This window comes from Musa acuminata, chromosome BXJ2-5, assembly GCF_036884655.1.
Source record: "Musa acuminata AAA Group cultivar baxijiao chromosome BXJ2-5, Cavendish_Baxijiao_AAA, whole genome shotgun sequence".
Classification (NCBI taxonomy): domain Eukaryota; kingdom Viridiplantae; phylum Streptophyta; class Magnoliopsida; order Zingiberales; family Musaceae; genus Musa; species Musa acuminata.
In genome coordinates this window covers 6,859,972-6,881,590 of record NC_088342.1, presented here as the reverse complement: position 1 = coordinate 6,881,590, position 21,619 = coordinate 6,859,972, and the positions used below count along the sequence as shown (strand labels likewise).

The 21,619-nt window shown below is 36.2% G+C and overlaps 1 protein-coding gene across 3 annotated transcripts; it reads left to right on the top strand.

Annotated features, from left to right (window-relative positions):
- Positions 1-23: 23 nt before the first annotated feature.
- Positions 24-21,303, top strand: LOC103984701 (myosin-17). Of its 3 annotated transcripts, none has more exons than XR_010486910.1 (40): positions 216-357; positions 2,899-3,027; positions 6,681-6,824; positions 6,931-7,076; positions 7,146-7,302; positions 7,428-7,486; positions 7,679-7,838; positions 7,994-8,143; positions 8,304-8,440; positions 8,526-8,672; positions 8,802-8,903; positions 9,001-9,058; positions 9,133-9,234; positions 12,059-12,133; positions 12,375-12,412; positions 12,597-12,723; positions 12,817-12,987; positions 13,077-13,208; positions 13,319-13,428; positions 13,538-13,598; positions 15,098-15,275; positions 15,830-16,035; positions 16,229-16,348; positions 16,440-16,538; positions 16,694-16,915; positions 17,411-17,550; positions 17,756-17,873; positions 17,951-18,001; positions 18,120-18,200; positions 18,331-18,501; positions 18,743-18,895; positions 19,008-19,214; positions 19,361-19,501; positions 19,592-19,662; positions 19,759-19,858; positions 19,934-19,990; positions 20,091-20,147; positions 20,228-20,308; positions 20,474-20,605; positions 20,802-20,884. XR_010486910.1 is itself a non-coding variant. In XM_018826447.2 (40 exons), the coding sequence occupies exons 1-40, from the start codon at positions 355-357 to the stop codon at positions 21,086-21,088; spliced, it is 4,668 nt and encodes a 1,555-aa protein (XP_018681992.2). In that variant the 5' UTR covers positions 216-354; the 3' UTR covers positions 21,089-21,303. The 3 variants fall into 3 exon arrangements, 2 of the variants coding, with proteins under 2 accessions (XP_009400528.2, XP_018681992.2); XM_018826447.2 differs by lacking the exon at positions 20,474-20,605 and adding an exon at positions 20,965-21,303; XM_009402253.3 differs by lacking the exons at positions 12,059-12,133; positions 20,474-20,605 and adding an exon at positions 20,965-21,303 and having other exon boundaries at positions 24-357.
- The last annotated feature ends 316 nt before the right edge of the window (positions 21,304-21,619 follow it).

Genomic DNA, 21,619 nt, shown 5'->3' with positions numbered 1-21,619 from the left:
GGAAACCGTATACTCCTTTCCTTTCCTTTCCTTTCCCTTCCCTTCCCATCATAATAACCCCGCGTTGTTTTCTCTTGGTTTTTTTCTGTTGTTGTTGGGGTTTTTCTCTTTCGGTGGGTAGACTTCGCAACCAACCCCAGCAGCTGCTGCTTCTGCTGCCCTTCTCCCTTGCAGCCCACGAGCGATACCGCGCGAGTCCAAGAAGAAGAAGCAAGAAGCAAGAGGCAAGAGGCAAGAAGAAACGCCGCCTCCCGAATCCCTTTTATCGTCGGTAGCTCCTCCCGCGATCTCCGCCCGATCTCGCCGCGATCGCCCCTCCGATAGCCGGGGATTCCGACCCCCGGCGGATGATCCATGGTACCACGTCGCCGACCCTTCTCTTTGTTTGGATATCTTGCTTGTTCTGCGTGCGGTCGCACCTAATTGAATAGTGCCGGTTGATGAATGGGCGAAATATAACGAGTTCGTGATTTCTGATGATGATCGGACCACGTGATGCTGCGGTAAAAATGGAGTGCGGCGAATTGTGCTTTTGCCTTTTCTTTTTGGCTTTCGATTCTTTTCTCTTCTTGCCAAGAAGTTGCTCTTGGTGTTCTACATATTGTGGTGGGCGGGGTGGGTGGGTGGTGTGTGTGCGTGTATTTGCTAATTTTCAAAGGCAACTAAGCCAGGGATTCTTGAAATTTGTTATGCGACAAAGTGTGCAAGATTTGCCCTTGGTGTTCTACATATTGGAAGGTAACCCAACGAATTTTATAAGTAGTAACGAAGATCTTGAGGATTACTTCTGTGGCGGCTGCTTCTGCTACGTAATTCACGTTCAAGAAGATTTCATTCTAGTTTTGTATGGGATTGAGGTGGGTTCCTTTGTTATTAGGTTTTTCCATACATCCGAAGCATATACTGGAAACAATGTGATTTGTGAGTAGTTATGCTGGACAGAAAAAAAAATCTGTTGACCGAGAAATGTGGCAACTGAAGAGGATCTAGAATCTGATAATCAATTTCATCATTATTTCAAGGTGTAATGTGTCTTGTTAAGAGAGTTCTTCTTAGTTGTTTTTATTGCACATCAAACACTTCGCTCTTTTTCATGATCTCCTAGTTGTCATTGCTACTTGCTTCTCTTCCTTCTCTTCTTTTCCCACTTCTCGCTTTAAAAGCTTCTTCTCTTGGTTTTTGGTCGGGATTGGCCAAATTTGGAAAAATCGACCATCCTTCATCCAATTCCCTTCGGCTATGTTCAATTCTGGAGATTTTGTTGAATCTGATGATAAAGATGAGAAATAAACTAAAATTAGATTGGGATTGGAAATAGCACACTTCTGTTTGTATCTTTAGTTATCCTACATTTTGTGGTGGTGAATGATTCTCTGAGAATAGGGTAATTATAATAGCTTTATATGTTTAGTTCTTGGTTACATGTCGTGGGATTGCACAACTTATTTAAACGAATATCACTTGATCATTGTAGCTTGTTTAATTATGTTTTAAAATTAACAAAAAATTGAAAGGAGGGAGAAGTTATTACTTGGTAGATCAGTGTGTCCATAATGGATTCATTTACACCAAGAAAAATAGGGTGTATGTGCCTTGGGGCAAAAGTGCAATAAGCGATACTCTTAATGATTAAGATGCTCGAATCATCCTTGCCCTTGATCGGTCTTGTTTGAACCAGTGGGGATATGCATGTCATGTACACTTGGTTGGAGGGCCTTTCTACCTTCAAGTACTTTAATGATTCATTGATTCTATTTCATGAACCTAGGGCCCTGAACGATAGTCCATTTGGAAACCATATGTTGTTTTCTTGGTTTTTGTTTAAAAGATGACATACTGTAAAATTTGGATGGAAGGTGTAAGGTTTATTTTTGTGTTGATTTGGCTGAAAATAATTTTATTTTGGTGCTGATAGATGAATCAACATTTGAATAAAGTAAGAAATCTTTGAGGAATCTAAACTTAGAAACTGAAGGGTAACCATGGTACAATTTGTATCTCAGAATAAATGCTTGGAATATGACCAGCATATGATAATTATGTTCCTTTCTGAACAATGGACTCAAATTAGATAAAGTGAGCACATTTGGAAGTAGATTTGTAATCGTCTCATATTAGAGGGACTTGTTGGATTTGTGAAACTTAAATAAAGAATTCCATGGATTGCACAGCACATATTTGGTTAAGGTTGATGATAGCCTTAGCATCTAGAGTGCCAACCTTGTTAGAAGCATTGGGATTATCAGGCAAGCATCTTTCTAATAATCAAGAGATTTGCACAAAAAAATATGTTTTTTTCATTAAATTTCTTTTAAAATATAGATTTGATATTTAATAAAATAATCAAAGTTTTAGTACTATATAATAATTTCACATTGTATCAATTTCTGTAGTCGAATATCTTGCGTGCATATGCGATTTGAAACAGAAGCAAATATGTGACGAGTGATTAGCATCTGAGGTTATTTTGTTACCACCACATGCTAAAAATGTAACTGACTTATCTTCAACATAAATACCAGATTTTTTTAATGCACAAGAAGGTGCTTATAAGGGCAGATTAAGTTCTTGAAACTTCGTTGTTTTGATTATTTCAAGCACAAATTAGCAGTGCTAGGTGTGTTACCTTGTGCCAATTTGTACATATCTCACAATCCAAACTTGGCATTGGCATGTATCATGAGATGTACCCATATATGGTTGTTAGCACCTGACTAGTGAGGGCATGTTGAGACACCTGTGCTCTTAATACTTCCATGCTAATTGGTTTCTTCACATAGCTGTTCCTCATGAAGTAAATATGTGTCTAACGAGGTCTTTACCATGCTTTGATGTGGTAACACTTTGACTTATAAATGCTTTTTCTCGATGAATCCTGATCTACAAATTCATTTACAGGCAAGCCCAGAAAACATTATTGTAGGTTCTCATGTGTGGGTTGAAGATCCAGTTGTGGCTTGGACTGATGGAGAGGTTTTTCAGATTGGTGGTCATCAGGTCCATGTGCGCACAACTAATGGGAAAACGGTATGACTGCAAATAGTTGACCGACATAATAGATGACCTAGATTTTATCATGATTGTTATTGTAATTATTACTTGTTATTTATTTTTATTATCTTGTTGAAAGACCTTGACATAAGTTATTTGACTAGTAAATTGAATTCTTCATTTCCGAATTTATCTATTCATTCAATGAACAAGAATAGTTCATTCACTATCTCTTTCTACTTTTAGTGAAAGTATTTAGTGCTCCTTGATATTTCACTCAATGTAACTGAGTTCATATAGTTGAGAACATAATATGTGTGTCTTATGTGTATGTGTATCTTTTTGACCTGAGGTTTGATGGCAACAATGAGATCTATGTAAAATGGAAGATGTTAAGACGAATGGCTCTAATCATCGACACTACTCCCCTAGTTGATACAAAGATAAAGTTCTGCCCAATGCTACATATGTATTCCTTTGTGGCTAACCATAGTTGAAATCAAAGAATTAATCTGGGATCCAGATAAATTGCTCATCCTAAAGCAGAATAGAAAGTTCCAGGTAAAGATATGAAATACACTTGGAACTCTCTTTTAATGCTGAATAGTTTGAAAATGAGCCAAATTTACAAAACTAATTTTCACTTCATGGTACATATGTTCCCGAGTGTAGCTAGCAAAGATACAGTGCATCAGATATATATATATATATATATATATATATATATATATATATATATATATATATATATATATATATATATATCGAAAAAGTAAAATTATATTAGACTGTTAGAGTTCTACAGAACGATAAATGCAAGGCATTATACAGGAGAGTACATAGTGAAGTGGGGAAAGAGCTTTCCCAACAGATGGAAATTCTGTTGATTCTTGCTGTGTTGGCTACCCACTTGCACTCCCTATAGCATTGGGCAATTTTATAGGATAATAGTTTTGACAGCAACTCCAGTGTCTTGAATTGTATGTGAGATACACCATGGAAGCTCCTTATTTGATGTGAGCAGCTCAACAATTGTTGCAGAATCCATCTCTAGAAGAACTTGTGTGTAGTGCTTGTCAATAGCATATTGCAGTCCTATTTTGATTGCCAGGGCTTCACATTGAAGGGCAGTTTTCCTCCTTTATATTGTAGCCCAGGAGCCTTACAGGTTCCTTCGTGATTGATCCCTGATGATGAAGCCAAAACCACCCTCCTGCAGAAGAGAGCAACCATCAGAATTCAACTTAAACCAGCCTCCAGGTGGTTTTTCCCAATTGAGTCAAATTGTATCGAATAACTTATTCCCTTCAGATATTTGTGCTTTAGCATAGTAGCTAGTATGGGCTAAACTCTAAAGCCTGCGCCCAAGCCCAATGAATGGAAGTCTTCCTCTTATTGAAAATGGCTTCATTTCTCATTTTCCAGATGAACCAAAGCTAGTTTGCTATAGCAGCCCCTAGCATGTTTCCTATTCCACAGTTTTTATTTTCCCTTAACCAATCCCCCAGAATCCATGATACTCGGTATTCAAAAGTAATGACAAGCTTTGTGGGGATTTTGTAAGAGTGTTTTCCCATGTACTTCATTCATTTGATACATGAGATCAGCAAGAATCACTTCATTACTTAAGATACCAGCTAGAATTGCCATATTTTTTTCCACTTTTGTTAGTTCAATCACCAGTTGTCTTTTATTGTGGCTACACTTTCTTTTCCCTTGTATTCTTTCTCAACTGCAAGACCTCAGTTACCCTTGATTACATGAAGTTAGGGTCTTCTATAGTTGATTTATATCAAATGAGAAATCTTCCAACCTCATTTTGAATTTGAGCCACAATGCAGCATAATTCTGGAGTCTGTAACCTGTTATAAATCAAGTTCATGAAAGTTTCAGATGCTGTGGCTCCCTGAAAGTGATGAATTCAAGACACAAATGCAGCCCAATTTTGGAGTGTGTAAATTGTAAAAATCATGTCCATGGAAGTATTAGGTGCTATGCCTTTCTGAACGTTATCTTTCATCTCATCATAGACAATAATAACCTAAATAACCATCATATATTAGGATGCATTGTATCATATAACTAACCTATCGGACTAGAATTTCCCAGAATGTAATAACATTTTAGTGCCTGCAATTAATCATATCCTCTTGCAGATGTCATTTAGAACTAAATGGCTTGAATGGCTCGTGTAATAAATTAATACTTTAACCTTCAAACTGAAGATTTAGTTTTGTTGCATGTAAACATAAGAAAATGAGGAATGTTGGGAAGAAATTATGTTACAGGTGGTATGCTAAACTATCAAGACATCAATATGGTAGTTAGCCACTGCTAGATCCACTACAGTCCCAAGGCTTAAGCTAGTAGATTACAAGCCAACACCAAAATATCAGCCCATCTATTTAATCTCTTAGCCATGAGGGATTAACACACATAGATGAAAGAAACTACAATTTTCTATCCATTAGTCTGTTAGATAAAATTTAAATGTGTAAGATTTTATATAACAAGATCGCTACTTGTTAGTTGTAGAAACTAGTGTTTTAAAAAGCGTTAGACGCCAAGGTCCTAAAATACCCTAGGCGTTAGGCCCTCACCTAGGTGCCCGCTCGAGTGAAGCGAGGCACTTTGAAATATTAAAATATAAAAAATATATATATATATATAATATAATTGATAAATATGATTAACAATGCTAAATAGGTATTGTTATATGGTAACGGTAGTTAACACTTAACAATAATTTTAATATCAGTCAAGGATTAACAATCTACTGTTATAGTATTTAATCCACTATTAGTTAGAGGGTCAGAAAAGAGTCACCGATAGTGGAAAATGGGGAAGGAGGAAAATTCGGATGGTGGCAGGGAGAAAAAAGTCACCGACAGTGGAACATGGGGAAATAGGAACTTTTGGATGATTGCAACGGCAGTGGAGGAAGCTGCGGATGGTGGTAGTAGTGATGGAGAAAGCTTCAAACGACGACAATGGTGGCGGAGAGAACTGCACATGAAGCTAGACCTTATGACTCGTCCATCAGCGATAGAGGAAGCGTTAGACCTGTGCCTTAGCGGTGGAGATAGCGTCTGCGCATGAAGGCAGGGATGGGAATAGAGGTGTGTCGGGGCGGCGAAGTAGGGTTTATGGGTCCGCGTCACACGAGGAGGGGGGGGGGGGGGGCGGTTTGGTGGTGCGGTTTTATTGTTTTGCTTAGTTGGTTCAATCGAACCTACTAAGTGACTGTTCAACCAAACTAGAGTTGATCATCTGGTTCAGTTGCTTTGCTTCAATCGGGCACTCGCCCGAGGTGCCTGACGCCTAGGTTCAGGTGAGCGCCCAAGCAATGCTTCACTGAAGCGCATCGCCCGACTACTGTGTGAGGCGCTTGGGCCTCGCCTCACCCGATCACCTAGGTGAGCGCCTGAGCGTATTTTTAAATTACTAGTAGAATAGTGGCTGGTGGGAATGTATATGAGCATGCATGTTTGATTTATGGAAATTTTAATGACAGAATCTGAACTTTCATGCAGATTAACTGTTCTTAATTCTAGTCTGCAAATTCTGTAATTATTTGATGGGGTTACTACCAACATGTAAAGTAGAAATATAATTAATTCATTGGTGTTAAATTTTGGTTCTGTAAGTTTGCTGAATAATGTGGTCATCTGATTCATTTTGGCATAAAGGTTGTGGCAAATCTGTCAAAGGTGTTTCCCAAAGATACAGAAGCCCCACCTGCAGGAGTAGATGACATGACAAAATTATCGTATTTGCATGAACCTGGGGTTTTGCAGAACCTGGCCACACGTTATGAACTTAATGAAATATATGTAAGAAACTTCTCTTTTTCATTCTACTTTGGTGGTGAATTCTATTGACCAAACAATAAAAGATCACATCCATTATCTTTAATTGCAAATTCTCTGAACATTCCAGACGTACACTGGTAATATCCTGATTGCAGTAAACCCATTTCAAAGATTGCCACATCTTTATGATACCCATATGATGGAACAATATAAGGGAGCAACATTTGGGGAGCTAAGCCCACATGTTTTCGCAGTTGCTGATGTTGCTTACAGGTGATCTTGATTTTATTTGAGGTATGGAAAACCTATTTTCTTTTCTGACATTTTATAAAATGGAAACAGGGCAATGATCAATGAAGCAAAAAGCAACTCCATCTTGGTCAGTGGAGAAAGTGGTGCTGGTAAAACTGAGACAACAAAGATGCTTATGAGATATCTGGCATACTTAGGTGGACGATCTGGAATTGAAGGACGGACTGTTGAACAGCAAGTTCTGGAAGTAAGACATTATTGAGTTGTTTCTGAGGATGAACTCATGATCTGTTAAAAGCATACTCACTTTTCCCCTCAAGCAAAATAAAGCTTCAGGTGCAGTTTGGATTAATTTTCTGTGTTTTGTATTAGTCTAATCCAGTTCTTGAAGCTTTTGGGAATGCCAAAACTGTTCGGAATAACAACTCAAGGTATGTTTTCTCTTTTGTTTATTCCCATATATGGAGAAATTTCTTCTTTCAAGGGAAACTTGGTTATATTTATGTAAAATTGGGAATATATTTTTGTTTGCTGGAATTTATTTCTTCTTTGTGCTTTTGAGTATCATCATATCCACCTAACTGGTTGTATTTTTCATCTATGTTCGTGATATCACAATTAAGTCGGTTTGGTAAGTTTGTTGAGATTCAATTTGATAAGAGTGGGAGGATTTCTGGTGCTGCTATTAGAACCTACTTGCTTGAAAGATCTCGTGTCTGCCAAATTAATGATCCTGAGAGAAACTATCATTGCTTTTACCTTCTATGTGCTGCTCCTAATAAGGTACTTCTTCTCTTATTTTTTGACTGGAATCTGGATCATTTCATGCTAGTGTTGACCTTATTATTGTTTTATTTTGAGTTGCATCAAGGAAAGACAACTTGCATACTGACATCTCTGTATGTGTATATGTATGTGTCATATTACTTGAATGGCAGGATATAGAGCGGTATAAGTTGGGGAATCCTAAATCATTCCACTATTTAAACCAATCCAATTGCTTTAAATTGGATGGAGTTGATGATGCCGAAGAATATATAGCAACTAGAAGGGCCATGGATATAGTTGGAATAAGTGTGCAAGAACAGGTGTGAAACTTTTGTCAATGTTGAGGATATCTAAATTCTACATTGAGAATTGTTTTAAGTTTAGTTGTTTTAATTTTATTAATTTTATTATGAATTTTTAATTCATGGAGATATTAAAATATTAAGATGAGAATTTAATGTTTTCTTGTACATAATCTAGGAAGCGATCTTCAGGGTTGTAGCTGCTATCCTTCATCTTGGGAACATTGATTTTGCCAAGGGACCAGAGATAGATTCATCTGTTATCAAGGATGATAAGTCAAGATTTCATCTAAACATGACAGCTGAACTTCTGATGTGTGACCAAAATTTCTGCTTACATAGCACATAGGATTCTTTTAACCAACAGCATTACTTAATTTACCTGCAATGCATATGGCAGGTGTGATGCCCAGAGTCTGGAAAATGCGCTGATCAAGCGTGTCATGGTAACACCTGAAGAAGTTATCACAAGAACTCTTGATCCTGCTTCTGCCATTGTTAGCAGAGATGGTTTTGCAAAAACCATCTATTCCCGCTTATTTGATTGGTAGCGAAATGTTTTTGTGACAAGTATCTGCTGCAAAATACATAACTTTCTTAATATATTGAGCCGTTGTGGGGCTTCTTTGTTTTTTTCATACTGACATAATCTTTGAACTGATTATGTCATCAACAGGCTGGTGGATAAAATTAATGTGTCAATTGGTCAGGATCCAAATTCAAAGCATTTGATTGGGGTCCTTGATATTTATGGTTTTGAAAGTTTCAAATGTAATAGGTAATTCATCAATAAAGTAAAGCAAGCATTGTTTTCCATTTATTAATATTATTTGTTAAATAATTATGTAAACTGTCATCTTGCTTGCTGGTAACAGTTTTGAACAGTTCTGTATCAATTTTACGAATGAAAAGCTGCAACAACATTTCAACCAGGTTTTCCTGAAGCTTTTTCATAATGTGGAGATTCTTGAGTTAAATGTGATTTTAACTCGTAATGCTATGTTCAGCATGTCTTCAAAATGGAGCAAGAGGAGTATACCAAAGAGGAGATCAACTGGAGCTACATTGAGTTTGTTGATAACCAAGATATGCTTGACTTGATTGAGAAGGTATGTAGAAAGCTAAATAGATTGTTTTAAAGTTGGTATGGGATCGGTTTTTCAACCTAGTATCTTTGGTAGTCGTGTTTATGTGAGATTTTAAACACTTTTAATGTTTGTGTCTCAGAATCTCACCATACACTGATACCTGCCAATCGGTATGGCATGATATTCTGAAGCCACTATATAAATATTAATAATAATTTAATATGTCAGTATCAACCATTAGGGTTGGTACACTGATCTGTATCTCTCATATCGGCTGCTACAGTACAGTTGGTACACCTTGACAGTTGTGACCTTTTTTTTTATATTAGCATGCTTCTTTTTCTTTTTCGAAAATGGAAGAAGATGGATTAAAATAGACGAGAGCTGATTAGAATGTCTGCCTTGGAGTAATTTTGTTGTGTCGAATACCATAACTTTAATTACAGAATGGTAGTTGAGTCTTGCTATATGCCTTGCCATGCCAAAACAAGGTAAAAATGTTACATGCAAGTGGCAGGGCGGAGTTGGATAAAAAAATTATTTTATTTTTTAAAATTCAAGATAAATAAGGCGTTGATTTAAAACTATCAAATTTTTTTAAATGGTGCAATTGAATTTTTTTTTTGTCTATTAATACCACAAGGAAGAGAAACAGATACCAAACTCCAAGATAATTGATGTTATAAAATTATAGATAATGTTTTGGAATCATATATCTTCATCAAATAATAAGTCAAGGGTGCTTGTATCATCTATCTTATCATGTTTATCTTCCAATTTATATAGGTGATAATTGTTCTTAGTAATTCTCATGTGCTTGTGATTCTATCATAGTTCCTCGTGTATTTCTGGTGCACATAGACAGACATGGATTATCTGAAATGGTCCACATGGCACTTCATACAAGGATGTGGAACTATAGTGTAAATGTGCACTAAGGTTGAACATCTATTGACAACCAGCTTGACATAACCTGACAACAAGCCATTTTGTATAAAGGATCATCCGATCATGTATTTTGTCTTTGACATCAAAATGTTTGATGCAATTAAACCAGTTCATGAATTTCAACCATAATCTAGAAACACCTTATTTTGCTTGCAATATAACTTCTTTAGTTTTAGTTAATGACTTTCTTTGTCAATTGCATGGTATTTAAAAAAAACACATGAAGCTAACAAGGTTGAGGCATAAGCTATAACACAAAATATGTTTCTTTTTTTTTTTTCTGATTACATCTTTTGCCTTAATTTTTGTTAGGGAAATTTTTGTGTATGTATTTTCTTTACAATCACACAAATATTTTCTTTTTTAAAAAGGGCAAGTTTTGGGTGTCAAAATCTTACCTTTCTGTGGTGACCAAGAAAACAAATCCCTATGGTAGCAGAAAACAGGTCAAGAGGGCTGACATTCTATATGGTAATAATGAACAGTCAAATCATCTTCATCATAGTTGGCAGCTGTACTAATTCTTTTAAGTGGGATGGGCCAACAAATTCCTGATGGATAGTTAAGTGTACTAGTTAATGTCATGACAAAGCTTTTAGAACATATCTGATTTGAGAAAATATAGCTAGTTTCAGAATTCAGATAATATTTACATGAATAATAAAAATGTAATATTGGGAAATTTTGTTTGCTGTCCTTGTGTGTCTCATTTGTATAGGAAAAAACAATAATGTTTTCAATACAGCAGGTGAGAACAAAGGAAGAGTGGCTATAAGCCATGCAAGCAGCAGGGAGAACAAAGTTTTCTGCTGAGATTCTGGCTGAGGATAACCAGTTAGTTGGGAGTATGAGGACAGTGGAAACTTCCTATTCAATTTGTGCATAAAACTATTCAGATGGGAAGAGAGTAATATGAACTGTTACCAGGAATTGCTTCAGGTTGTACGGGAGTCCATTTCAAATGCTGGAAACTGTTAGGGGTATGAAGTTGGGTAATTAGGAGAGTTGTTAAATTTCATTAATTTGTTTTTTTAATGTTGATCTGGTAATAAAGTCTCACTCATTTACCCCCCAAAGGGAAAGGTAAATCTTTAATATCACTTTGCCATCTAAAAGTAAAATTACAAAAGTGTATTCATCTTAATAGTCCTTCCTTTGGGACATTGGCAGTAGTTTTAGTATATCAATTTGTGTTATAAATCACCATGGTTCATTGATGGGTTAGAACACCAATTACTTGTCAATTCTACTTATTCGTAGATTGTGTCTATGACTGTCAATTTAAGGCACTACTGAAAATATGAATGTGCATACATAATTATATATTCACACACCAATACATTATCATGGTGCCTTTACCAATATCACCATGTACAGACTATGATGAGATGGATGTGCATCATTCTTGTGTTCACCAATGGGATCTTTGTACATTAAACTAATTTATTTAAAAAAAAAAAATCATAGTTGCTTTCCCAATACTGCCATGTACAGACTATGATGAGGTAGATGTGCATCCTTTCTGGTGTTCACCAATTAGATTTTTGTACACAAAAACTGTTTTGAGTGGCTAGTGACTAGAGCTCTGTTGTCCGAGGGTAGTAATATATAATTGTTCTATTTTGCCAAAAGCATAGCCATATTGTACCATTTGGGGCTACTAATGGTTCATTTATTGCATCAAGATAATTGCGATTGCTATTTACAAAAGTCATCTCCATGATTTCCTTCAACAATCAATTGTAGGATTTTGGTAAATCACTATTATTGTGATTGTTAATTAATGAGGACTAATTAATTACTCTGATAATTGCTAGATTTACTGTGTGACATTATTTAATCTGACATGCATAAATATGTTAGGGCAGTGACAAATCTTTTGTTTCCATCTATTTAGGATCAGGAATATGGATCTTTCTTCATCATTAGCTCTGACAGGAGCAGCATCTTCATTTTCATTCTCATGGTTTTGGTATCCTTAAAATCTTCAATTTTTTTGTGACCTGACTTTAATAATTTCCTATGTTCTAGGTCATTAACGTGTGTGTGTGTATATATATATATATGTGTGTGTGTGTGTGTGTGTGTAAGGTACAATTGGTGCATAGCCTTAATGATAAGTAAGGCCTGAGTTTCTTTTGCTTCTATATGGGCTGCTTTTGAATATTAAATTTCTAAAGCCACTCTAGTGACAAATTTATTTTTTCTTCCAGAAACCCGGTGGTATCATTGCTCTTCTTGATGAAGCTTGGTATGCATTTAGTGCTCCATTTATGTTAGTTCAAATTTATGTTTTCTACTTACCATGATGCTGTTATTTCAAAGTAACAATTTAATGCTGTTTATTTTGTATAAATATATTGAATGTCCTGTCATAATCACATCTCTGCATTTTGTGACCAATTCTAACTTGTTTTGAATGTTGTATTAAACAGTATGTTCCCTAAGTCAACACATGAAACATTTGCTCAAAAGTTGTATCAGACGTTTAAGAACAACAAGCGGTTTGTCAAACCAAAGCTTTCTCGTACAGATTTTACAATTTGCCATTATGCTGGCGAGGTAAGTATAAGATTGGCAACATATGCTTATTCTGGTAATTGATCATATAAATTATTCAGGTAGTTGATTGACATGTCTTTACCTTCTCTGTAGGTGACATATCAAGCCAATCACTTCTTGGACAAAAACAAAGATTATGTGGTGGCAGAACATCAGGAGTTACTCAGTGCTTCTAAATGCTCCTTTGTGGCCAGTTTATTTCCTCCACTTCCTGTAGAAACAGCAAAGGCATCCAAGTTCTCTTCCATTGGGTCACGCTTTAAGGTAAAATTTCACTTGCTGTTACCTATGTTGTGTGATTGCATGAAAGACTGAATCAGCTACAATTGCTAATTATGTGAATCAATTTTTAGCTACAACTTCAAGCTCTGATGGAGACCTTGAGCTCTACACAACCACATTACATTAGATGTGTGAAGCCAAATAATGTCCTTAAACCTGCTATCTTTGAGAACTCCAATGTCATCCAACAATTACGCTGTGGAGTAAGCTCCCAACTTAGTACAACCACAAAATATTCATCGATACTTCTAAATCTTCTTTGAGATTGACATTTTCTGTAATGTTCTTGATATTGATTGCTTAATGGTGACAGGGTGTTCTTGAAGCAATCAGGATAAGTTGTGCTGGATATCCAACTCGGAGAACATTTTATGAATTTCTCCTCCGGTTTGGTCTGCTTGCACCAGAATTTTTGGAAGGAAAGTGAGTCTCTATTTAATTACAAGGGCTGTGCTTTCAAGCATCTAATACTCATGTTTATCTGCTTACACTGATACAACTCTTCTGGATCTTTTTTTTCTTTTCTGAATAGCTATGATGATAAGATTGCCTGTCAAAAGATTCTGGATAAAATGGGATTGAAAGGTTACCAAGTAAGCCAGTTTTACCAAAATGCATTAGTTTGTCTTTTATATTTCTTGTAGAAGCAGCATTTGATTTATTATTCATCTTTTGTGTGGTGAATAAGGTGAATGCTCATACCTACAGGCTACAGAGAAGGGAAAAAGACAGCTAACTAGCTCATTAACTTAGTGAAAGTTAACAAGTTTGAAGTTTTTGGCAAGGGGTTGTTCCCCCTTCTTTTATGGATGTAACTTTGAGTGATTCTCCAGGACGGTTATTTTCGTTCTATTAAGTAATATATAATATTTTTTATTTTTGGCAAAAAAAGGTAAATGCTGGTCCCTACTGCAGAGTGTATCAGTTTACATTATATATGGTGGTATGCCACTGAGAAAAGATGTATATTTTTTTAAGAAACTTTTATGTGTCTGTATACTTAAGTACAATTGGTGCATAGCACTGCATACCCATACTTGGTTGGAGTTGTATGTTCTGGTTGATAAGGGCCAGGATTTAAAACCATAAATAAGACAATATAGGTAAACAATCTCTTTTAGGTGTAAAAACAGACTAGATAATGGGGAAAACATATTTGTATCCACTTTTAATTAGTCCATATGAAGGATATGGATATCATATTGATATGGAAAACACATTTGTCTCCACTTTTAATTAATCTATATGAATTTGGATATGATATTAGATTGATTCTAGATTCTCTATCCACATTTGTTTAATACTGATATTTGGATGTTGATTCAGATTGTATTTAAGGAGGATATCCTTGAGAGTACCAAAAGAATTGGATATATCACTAACAAATAATCAAGTCAATGTGTCAAACTGCTTGGATGAGAAAACTTTGTACTAAATGTTGAAAGAGAAGGAAGAACGAGAAAAAAAAAAGTATTATCCTAAAGTATTAATCAAATAAATCTCCTTCCTTATATTGGCCTATGAAAACTTAAGACTCTAAGATGTACTTGTATATTCTGGATATTGGACAGAATTCAACCCATATCTGTATTGGTATTTGGGAAAACTCAGATACATTTTCATAGTATTGGACATGTATGTGGATGGATAGTATCTGACTAATTCACTACTAATATCTTTACCAAATTGATGAGGCTTGAAATGTTTTTAGAAAGCAAACACTAATATCTGCCATTATGATCCAAATTTGTCAGCAAAATAAATGTTTAGGGATGGAGAACAAAAAACTCACTTATGTAGATGCATATATTTTTGTGCATGTTCTCTCTCTCTCTCTCACTTACTCACAGGTGTGATCATTCTCATCCATGTAAAATTTTATTTTCACCTGCTGATCCATCCTAAAATGGGCATTATGGCCTTCCAAAATTGAGACCAATCATTTAGATTGATGTGGGAAAACTAGTGAGTTCATATTTTAATGAACACTCTTTTTAAAAAGTACTGATTGAAAAAGCCCTCTTTTTTCCTTTGATATACCTTTATTTGAGAATACATGTCTTGAGTTGCAATTAACAATTTGCCTTGGCAGCTAGGAAAGACTAAGGTGTTTCTGAGAGCTGGCCAGATGGCTGAACTGGATGCTCGAAGAGCAGAGATACTAGGACGAGCAGCCAGAACCATCCAGAGACAAATTCGTACATATATTGCTCGCAAAGAATTTCGTGTGCTACGACAAGCATCTATTCGATTGCAAGCTCTCTGGAGAGGTACAATTCTAATTTTGGTTTCGCATGAGTATTAGACTAATGTACGCGGAGAATACATATAGAGTAAATTTGGTTTTAAGTTATTAGTCTAAGCTCATGATTTCCTTTTATTAGATGTGTCATTACCCAAGGATCCAAATTCCAACCAGCACATGGTCTCTTTCTAATTCATATTAGTGTTTGCTATTTTATTCCATGTAGCTGGCAACTTTTTAAACTGTTTTCAGTTGGCAAAGGGAACTTGCCAGAAGTACCATGTTGGGCCATGTTGTGCGGACAACATATCCATCCCTCACAGATATTTAGAACATTGTCCTTAACCAAGGATTAAACTACAGGTCCAAACCGAATACTATTCTACTGTTGGACTAATATGATATAGGCATTAATTTGGTATGTCAGTATGCCATGCACCATTATTGAATCAATCTGGTATATATTGTGACGTACTACTGATATTGTCTGGAAGTTTAATCCTTGGCCTCCACTTTGCAGATATGTGCTATAGATCTTTCTTTTTATCAGTTAAATGTTCTTTTATTTATTAAATGTAGGAAGGTTGGCTTGTAAGTTGTTTGAGCACATGAGATGGGAGGCAGCAGCAGTCAAAATTCAAAAAAATTTGCATTGTTACTTTGCAAGAAAGTCATATGCCACGCTTCAATGTGCTGCAATTACATTGCAGACAGGCTTAAGGGCAATGACTGCTTGTAATGAATTTCGATTCAAGAAACAAACTAAAGCAGCAGTTTGCATCCAGGTACATTTATTTTTCAGTATTGAAAACTTTTGTTCATCTTTAAATAGAAAGGACACTGTTGTTAGTTTGTTCTAACAAAGATTTATTCTCTACTCTGTTGTGCCTGAGTTGGGAATAAATTCTGTGTTTGAGTTGACTAACTTATGCATCTAGAAGGGTAGAACTTTATTTTGAGATTGTTTGTGTTTTGCAGGCTCAGTGGCGTTGTCATAGAGACTATTCATATTACAAGAAGTTGCAGATGGCAACCATTGCTTATCAATGTGCCTGGAGACAAAGGCTGGCAAGAAGAGTACTCAGAAAGATGAAAATGGTTCATTTCTTACCTGTATCTATATTCTGAAGTAATATTTCCTCTGATGGTGCCTGTAGATTATCAAGTTGTCATTTTTAAATTTGTACAGGCTGCAAGGGAGACAGGGGCTTTGAAAGAGGCAAAAGACAAGCTTGAGAAGCGGGTGGAGGAACTAACTTGGCGTTTGCAGCTGGAGAAACGTTTAAGAGTAATTGCTATTCTAAAAGTTAAATTCTTTGAGTTTCTAGTGTCCTGCTGATGCTGTCTTTTATATTTGTGAATGTGGCTCGGATGTGTTCTGGATGCATTATAGTGCTGTTTAAAATACTACCTAATTGAGATAATGTTCACTTCTATCTGCAGACTGATCTGGAAGAGACAAAAGCTCAAGAAATTTCTAAACTACAAGATATATTGCATGAGATGCAGCTACAGGTAGAAGAAGCGAGGTCAACACTGATTAGGGAACGTGAAGCTGCACGAAAAGCTATTGAAGAAGCACCTCCAGTGATAAAGGAAACCCCTGTCTTTGTTCAGGACACAGAAAAAATTGATTCGTTGACAGCTGAAGTCGAAAATTTGAAGGTAGGATTATGAATCTAATTATTGTTTGTCTTCTACAAGATCTGTTTTTTCAGAAAGTGTCGCAACCTTGTGTAAGATAAAGTATCAAATTTATTATGGTAAAAGCAAGAACTGTATCAAAACTTGCTAATAAAAATTTGTAATTGTATGTCCACGATCTGGTCTGATGGAGAAACTAACCCATTAATTGGATGAGTTTGAATCACACAACTCAAAATGCCTAAGCCCATTAACATGTTAATGGTAGTAAGTCCACCAAGTTCCATATATCATCATAATCAGCCTTACATTTGGGATTATATTGAGTGTCACAATATAGGTAAAGAAAGGTTGATCAATATTAGAAATTTTCTTGTAGTTACTTGATTTTTTTTTGTCATATAACTATTGCAGAAAAGTTCTTGCTAGCTATTTAAGATGATTGTTAAATACTCAAAACAACATTCTGGATTACTTTATAACGTTGTTTATTCTATTCCCTTGTTATCATGACAGGCTTTGTTGCTAACAGAAAAGAAGGCAACTGATGCAGCCAATAAAGCAAATGCTGAAGCACAAGAAAGAAATAACAAACTAGTTAAGAAGGTTGAAGATTCTGAGACAAAAATTGATCAGCTTCAAGATAGTATTCAGAGGTGTTACTTCTGCTTTAATTTGAAGTTTTTCCCTTGTTTTCACCCTGCAATGTGGCCGACATGTTAGATAAATGATCATAGAACATGCAGAAAACATTGCTTTTTATTATTCTGGAAGGCACTAAAATGTCCGACTTATATAACCCTCATCCAAGTCTTCTCTTTTGAACTGAGGTAGTATCTCACATTTTATGTGCCAAAACAGGCTTGAAGAGAAAGTATCAAATCTGGAATCAGAGAACCAAGTACTTCGTCAACAGGCAGTTGCCATCTCACCGACAAGCAGAGCATTAGAAATGCGTTCAAAAACAACTATCATCCCGGTACTTATTATTATTATTTAATTGGTGTTCGTTATGTAAATTCTTGCTCATATCCATTTTTTATACTTTTGGCACAGAGAACACCAGAGAATGGAAATGTTCTAAATGGAGAGACTAAACTTGCATTGGTAAGTGACAATTTGTGTTCTATGAGCATTTGACAACTAGAGTTATGGGTAAATTTTCTCGCAAAGAATTTAAGGAATTAACAATGGCTGGTTTTCTTTGGCTGATGAGAACAAATAGGACTTGAGTCCTGCCTTACAAAATCCCAAGGATCTTGAAGTCGAGGAAAAACCACAGAAGTCACTCAATGAGAAGCAGCAGGTATGGTTTTCAAATGATTAGTTAGCAAGTGCATTCATAAAAGATGATCTAGCATTTGTTGCTATTAGCATCACGACGATATCCCTGTTATCTTATTTGGAAACTCAGTTGCCACAATATTTTCCTGCAGGAATACCAGGACTTGCTTATTAAATGCGTCTCTGAAGAGTTAGGATTCTCTAAGGGTAGACCTGTTGCTGCTTGCCTCGTATATAAATGCCTCCTTCAATGGAGATCTTTTGAAGTTGAAAGGACTAGTATCTTTGACCGCATCATTCAATCCATAGGCTCAGCCATTGAGGTAAAAGGTTGTCTTTTTTATGTGCTATGAGTTACATTTTGTTACATTGTTATATTGTGGAGAGGAAAACTAAGTGCATGAGAAAGTTCACATAAAGCTTGTGACAATTGTGTGCAGCTTTGCACTTTGTACGTTTTTGGTGGACACCTCCTTTTTCCTGGGCCATACTAGACAAGCATCTCATGATTTCTTATCATTGCTATTTATTTCTCTTACCAAGTATTGCTGTTTTTGACTGAAGTCTCAGGATAACACTGATGTATTATCCTACTGGTTGTCCAACACATCCACACTGTTGTTGCTCCTCCAACGAACACTAAAGGCAAGCGGGGCAGGCAGTTTTACTCCACAGAGGCGAAGAACATCAGCTTCTTTATTTGGGAGGATGCCTCAAGTAAAACTGCAACACCTTTGTAGTTTCATAGTGACATGTTGCCATAAAAAACTCTTATGATCTTCGTTTGGTCTCTCTGTATAGCTTATTTGTTTTACTTAACTATTTCAAGGGGATTCGCGCTTCACCGCAGAGTGCTGGGCTTCCTTTTTTCAATAATCGCTTGGTTGGTGGATTAAGTGACTTGCGGCAAGTTGAAGCTAAATATCCAGCTTTGCTTTTCAAGCAACAACTTACTGCATTCCTTGAGAAAATTTATGGAATGATAAGAGACAATTTAAAGAAAGAGATATCTCCACTTCTTGGTTTGTGCATCCAGGTACTGTTAGCAGTTCATGTGAGCACTCCTAAAGTATTTCAAGACATACAATGATTGCTGTGCTTTTATATTCCACATGATTTGATTATTTTTGTTCTTATACAAATTTCTATTTTAGAGTTTTGTCAATGATGCAAAATATGCAGGCCCCAAGAACATCCCGTGCAAGCTTAGTAAAAGGAACACGTTCTCAAGCAAATGCCATGGCCCAACAAGCTCTGATTGCACACTGGCAAAGCATTGTGAAAATCTTAACCAGCTACTTAAAAACACTGAAGGCTAATTATGTAATGTTTATTAGTGGTGGTTGACATATAGAAAATTCTCTTTTAGCATGTGTTTAAGTCTAAGACCCTTAACATTTTTTTTCTTTTTAGGTGCCATCTTTCCTAGTTCGCAAGGTGTTCACCCAAACATTTTCATTTATCAATGTTCAACTATTTAACAGGTACATACTGAATTCCACTATAAAATTTCATGCTGCTATCCTCTGTCATCATATTTCCACTGCAGAAAGGAATACGAGTAATTTTCCTTTTTGTAGCCTTCTTCTGAGGCGCGAGTGCTGTTCATTTAGCAATGGAGAATATGTCAAAGCAGGACTGGCTGAATTAGAACGTTGGTGTTATGGTGCAACCGAAGAGGTGACCATCTTTCATATAAGAGATAATATTCCTGAATCCTGATGCCTTTCAGCTAAAATATCCTTTTACATGCAGTATGCAGGTTCTGCCTGGGATGAGTTGAAGCATATCAGGCAGGCTGTTGGGTTCCTAGTACGTTGTTAACAAGCAGCATTATAACATTCAACAATGTCTTTAATATTCAAATAACTTTTCTTCAAGAGTTCATCTTACAAAAAATCTAACAACTCAGGTTTTACATCAGAAGCCAAAGAAGACGTTGAAGGAGATAACTCATGACCTATGCCCAGTTGGGACCAATACTCGTGAAACTGTATTTATTTATATTTCGTTTCCATACTTGTACTGACTTTCTTATTCGATTTTCAGGTTCTTAGCATACAGCAATTATACAGGATCAGTACGATGTACTGGGACGACAAATATGGTACACACAGTGTTTCATCAGAGGTATCCTTGGTTACACTTGACTTTTTCAAATATCTTAAATTCTTTCAGAAAGTTCAATTTTTTATTCATCAAGCATGGCGGTTAAGTCATGCATATTTACATTTATGAGATTCTATCCTGAGCAAAGTGAGAGAACCATTCAATACGGTGTAAACGTGCCCACAGGAGATGTATATTTGCACCTGTTAACAAAGACACATCAACTTGGATTAGTGGTGCCAGCAAAGGTGCAGGAAAGCCTAAATGTATTTGGTGGCTCTTGGTGTGGGCTGTGACAATGCCCTTCAGAGCTCAATGGTGGGCAAAGATGCATTACAGTAAAATGTTTCTGTCTCGAGGGAAAAAAAAAAAGAAAATTCATTGGCATCCCACCCATCTTCTGCTAATGAAGGGCCCATTTATATCTACTGAGAAATTGATAATCATTCAATCTAATCAAAGTCTCAGTCTTTTTGTATACGATAAATATATAGGTTTACCTCTTGTTTTATAGGTTATTTTGAGTATGAGAGTGATGATGACCGAGGACTCGAACAGTGCTGCCGGTAGTTCATTCTTGTTGGATGATGATTCCAGGTAAGTTGAAGTGAAAGATTTTCTGGGTGCCAGGTTTTAAAAGTCATGAACTGGATTTATGTTATCATTTTCTGTTGCAGCATCCCGTTTACGGTGGATGACATCTCCAAGTCAATGACAGAGATAGATATAGCAGATGTTGATCCGCCTGCTTTGATTCGTCAGAACTCAGGCTTTGCATTTTTGGCACAGAGAAAGGAGTAGTCCTCCTCCAATGCTGCAGCTAATTTGAGGTACCTGTGCATAAAGTTCAGCCTCTTCATAGTCAATGTGAATATGAAATCATTGGAGGCCCATCAGATCAGCTGGTGAAACAGGGTGGTAGGCAGAAAGTAATATTTGGCTATGATTTGTTGTTTTTTTAATTATTTTATGTACATGTGTGAGGTGTAGTTTTGAAGATAAACCCTTTTACTGCACGACTCTGGGCTGCTGCTATTGAGGGGGGGGGGGGGTGGGATGCACAGGGTCTGTTTCTCATTCCACAGGTTATATATCTATGAGTTGGCCTTTGTCCAAATGATATGTAAACTATAGCTGTAGCTATGTGTCTCCAAAATATTTCCTACCAAAGTTATTTGTGAAGGGAATCGTTATCAACAGCTCTGCTCTGCCAAAAATGTACTTAATATTCATTTCCTATGTTGCTTGTGCATGAAACCTATCATTACGTGTCTGAGAATACAAAAGTACGTTTCCCATCAACTCTACGCATGTGATGTCATGTTTTAAAAT

Bases quoted from the DNA above. Each gene is read 5' to 3' on its own strand.
- LOC103984701 (XM_018826447.2), top strand. The intron at 16,036-16,228 runs GTACATTTATTT...TGTGTTTTGCAG, and splicing joins AAGCAGCAGTTTGCATCCAG to GCTCAGTGGCGTTGTCATAG. The intron at 20,885-20,964 runs GTAAGTTGAAGT...TTTCTGTTGCAG, and splicing joins TTGTTGGATGATGATTCCAG to CATCCCGTTTACGGTGGATG.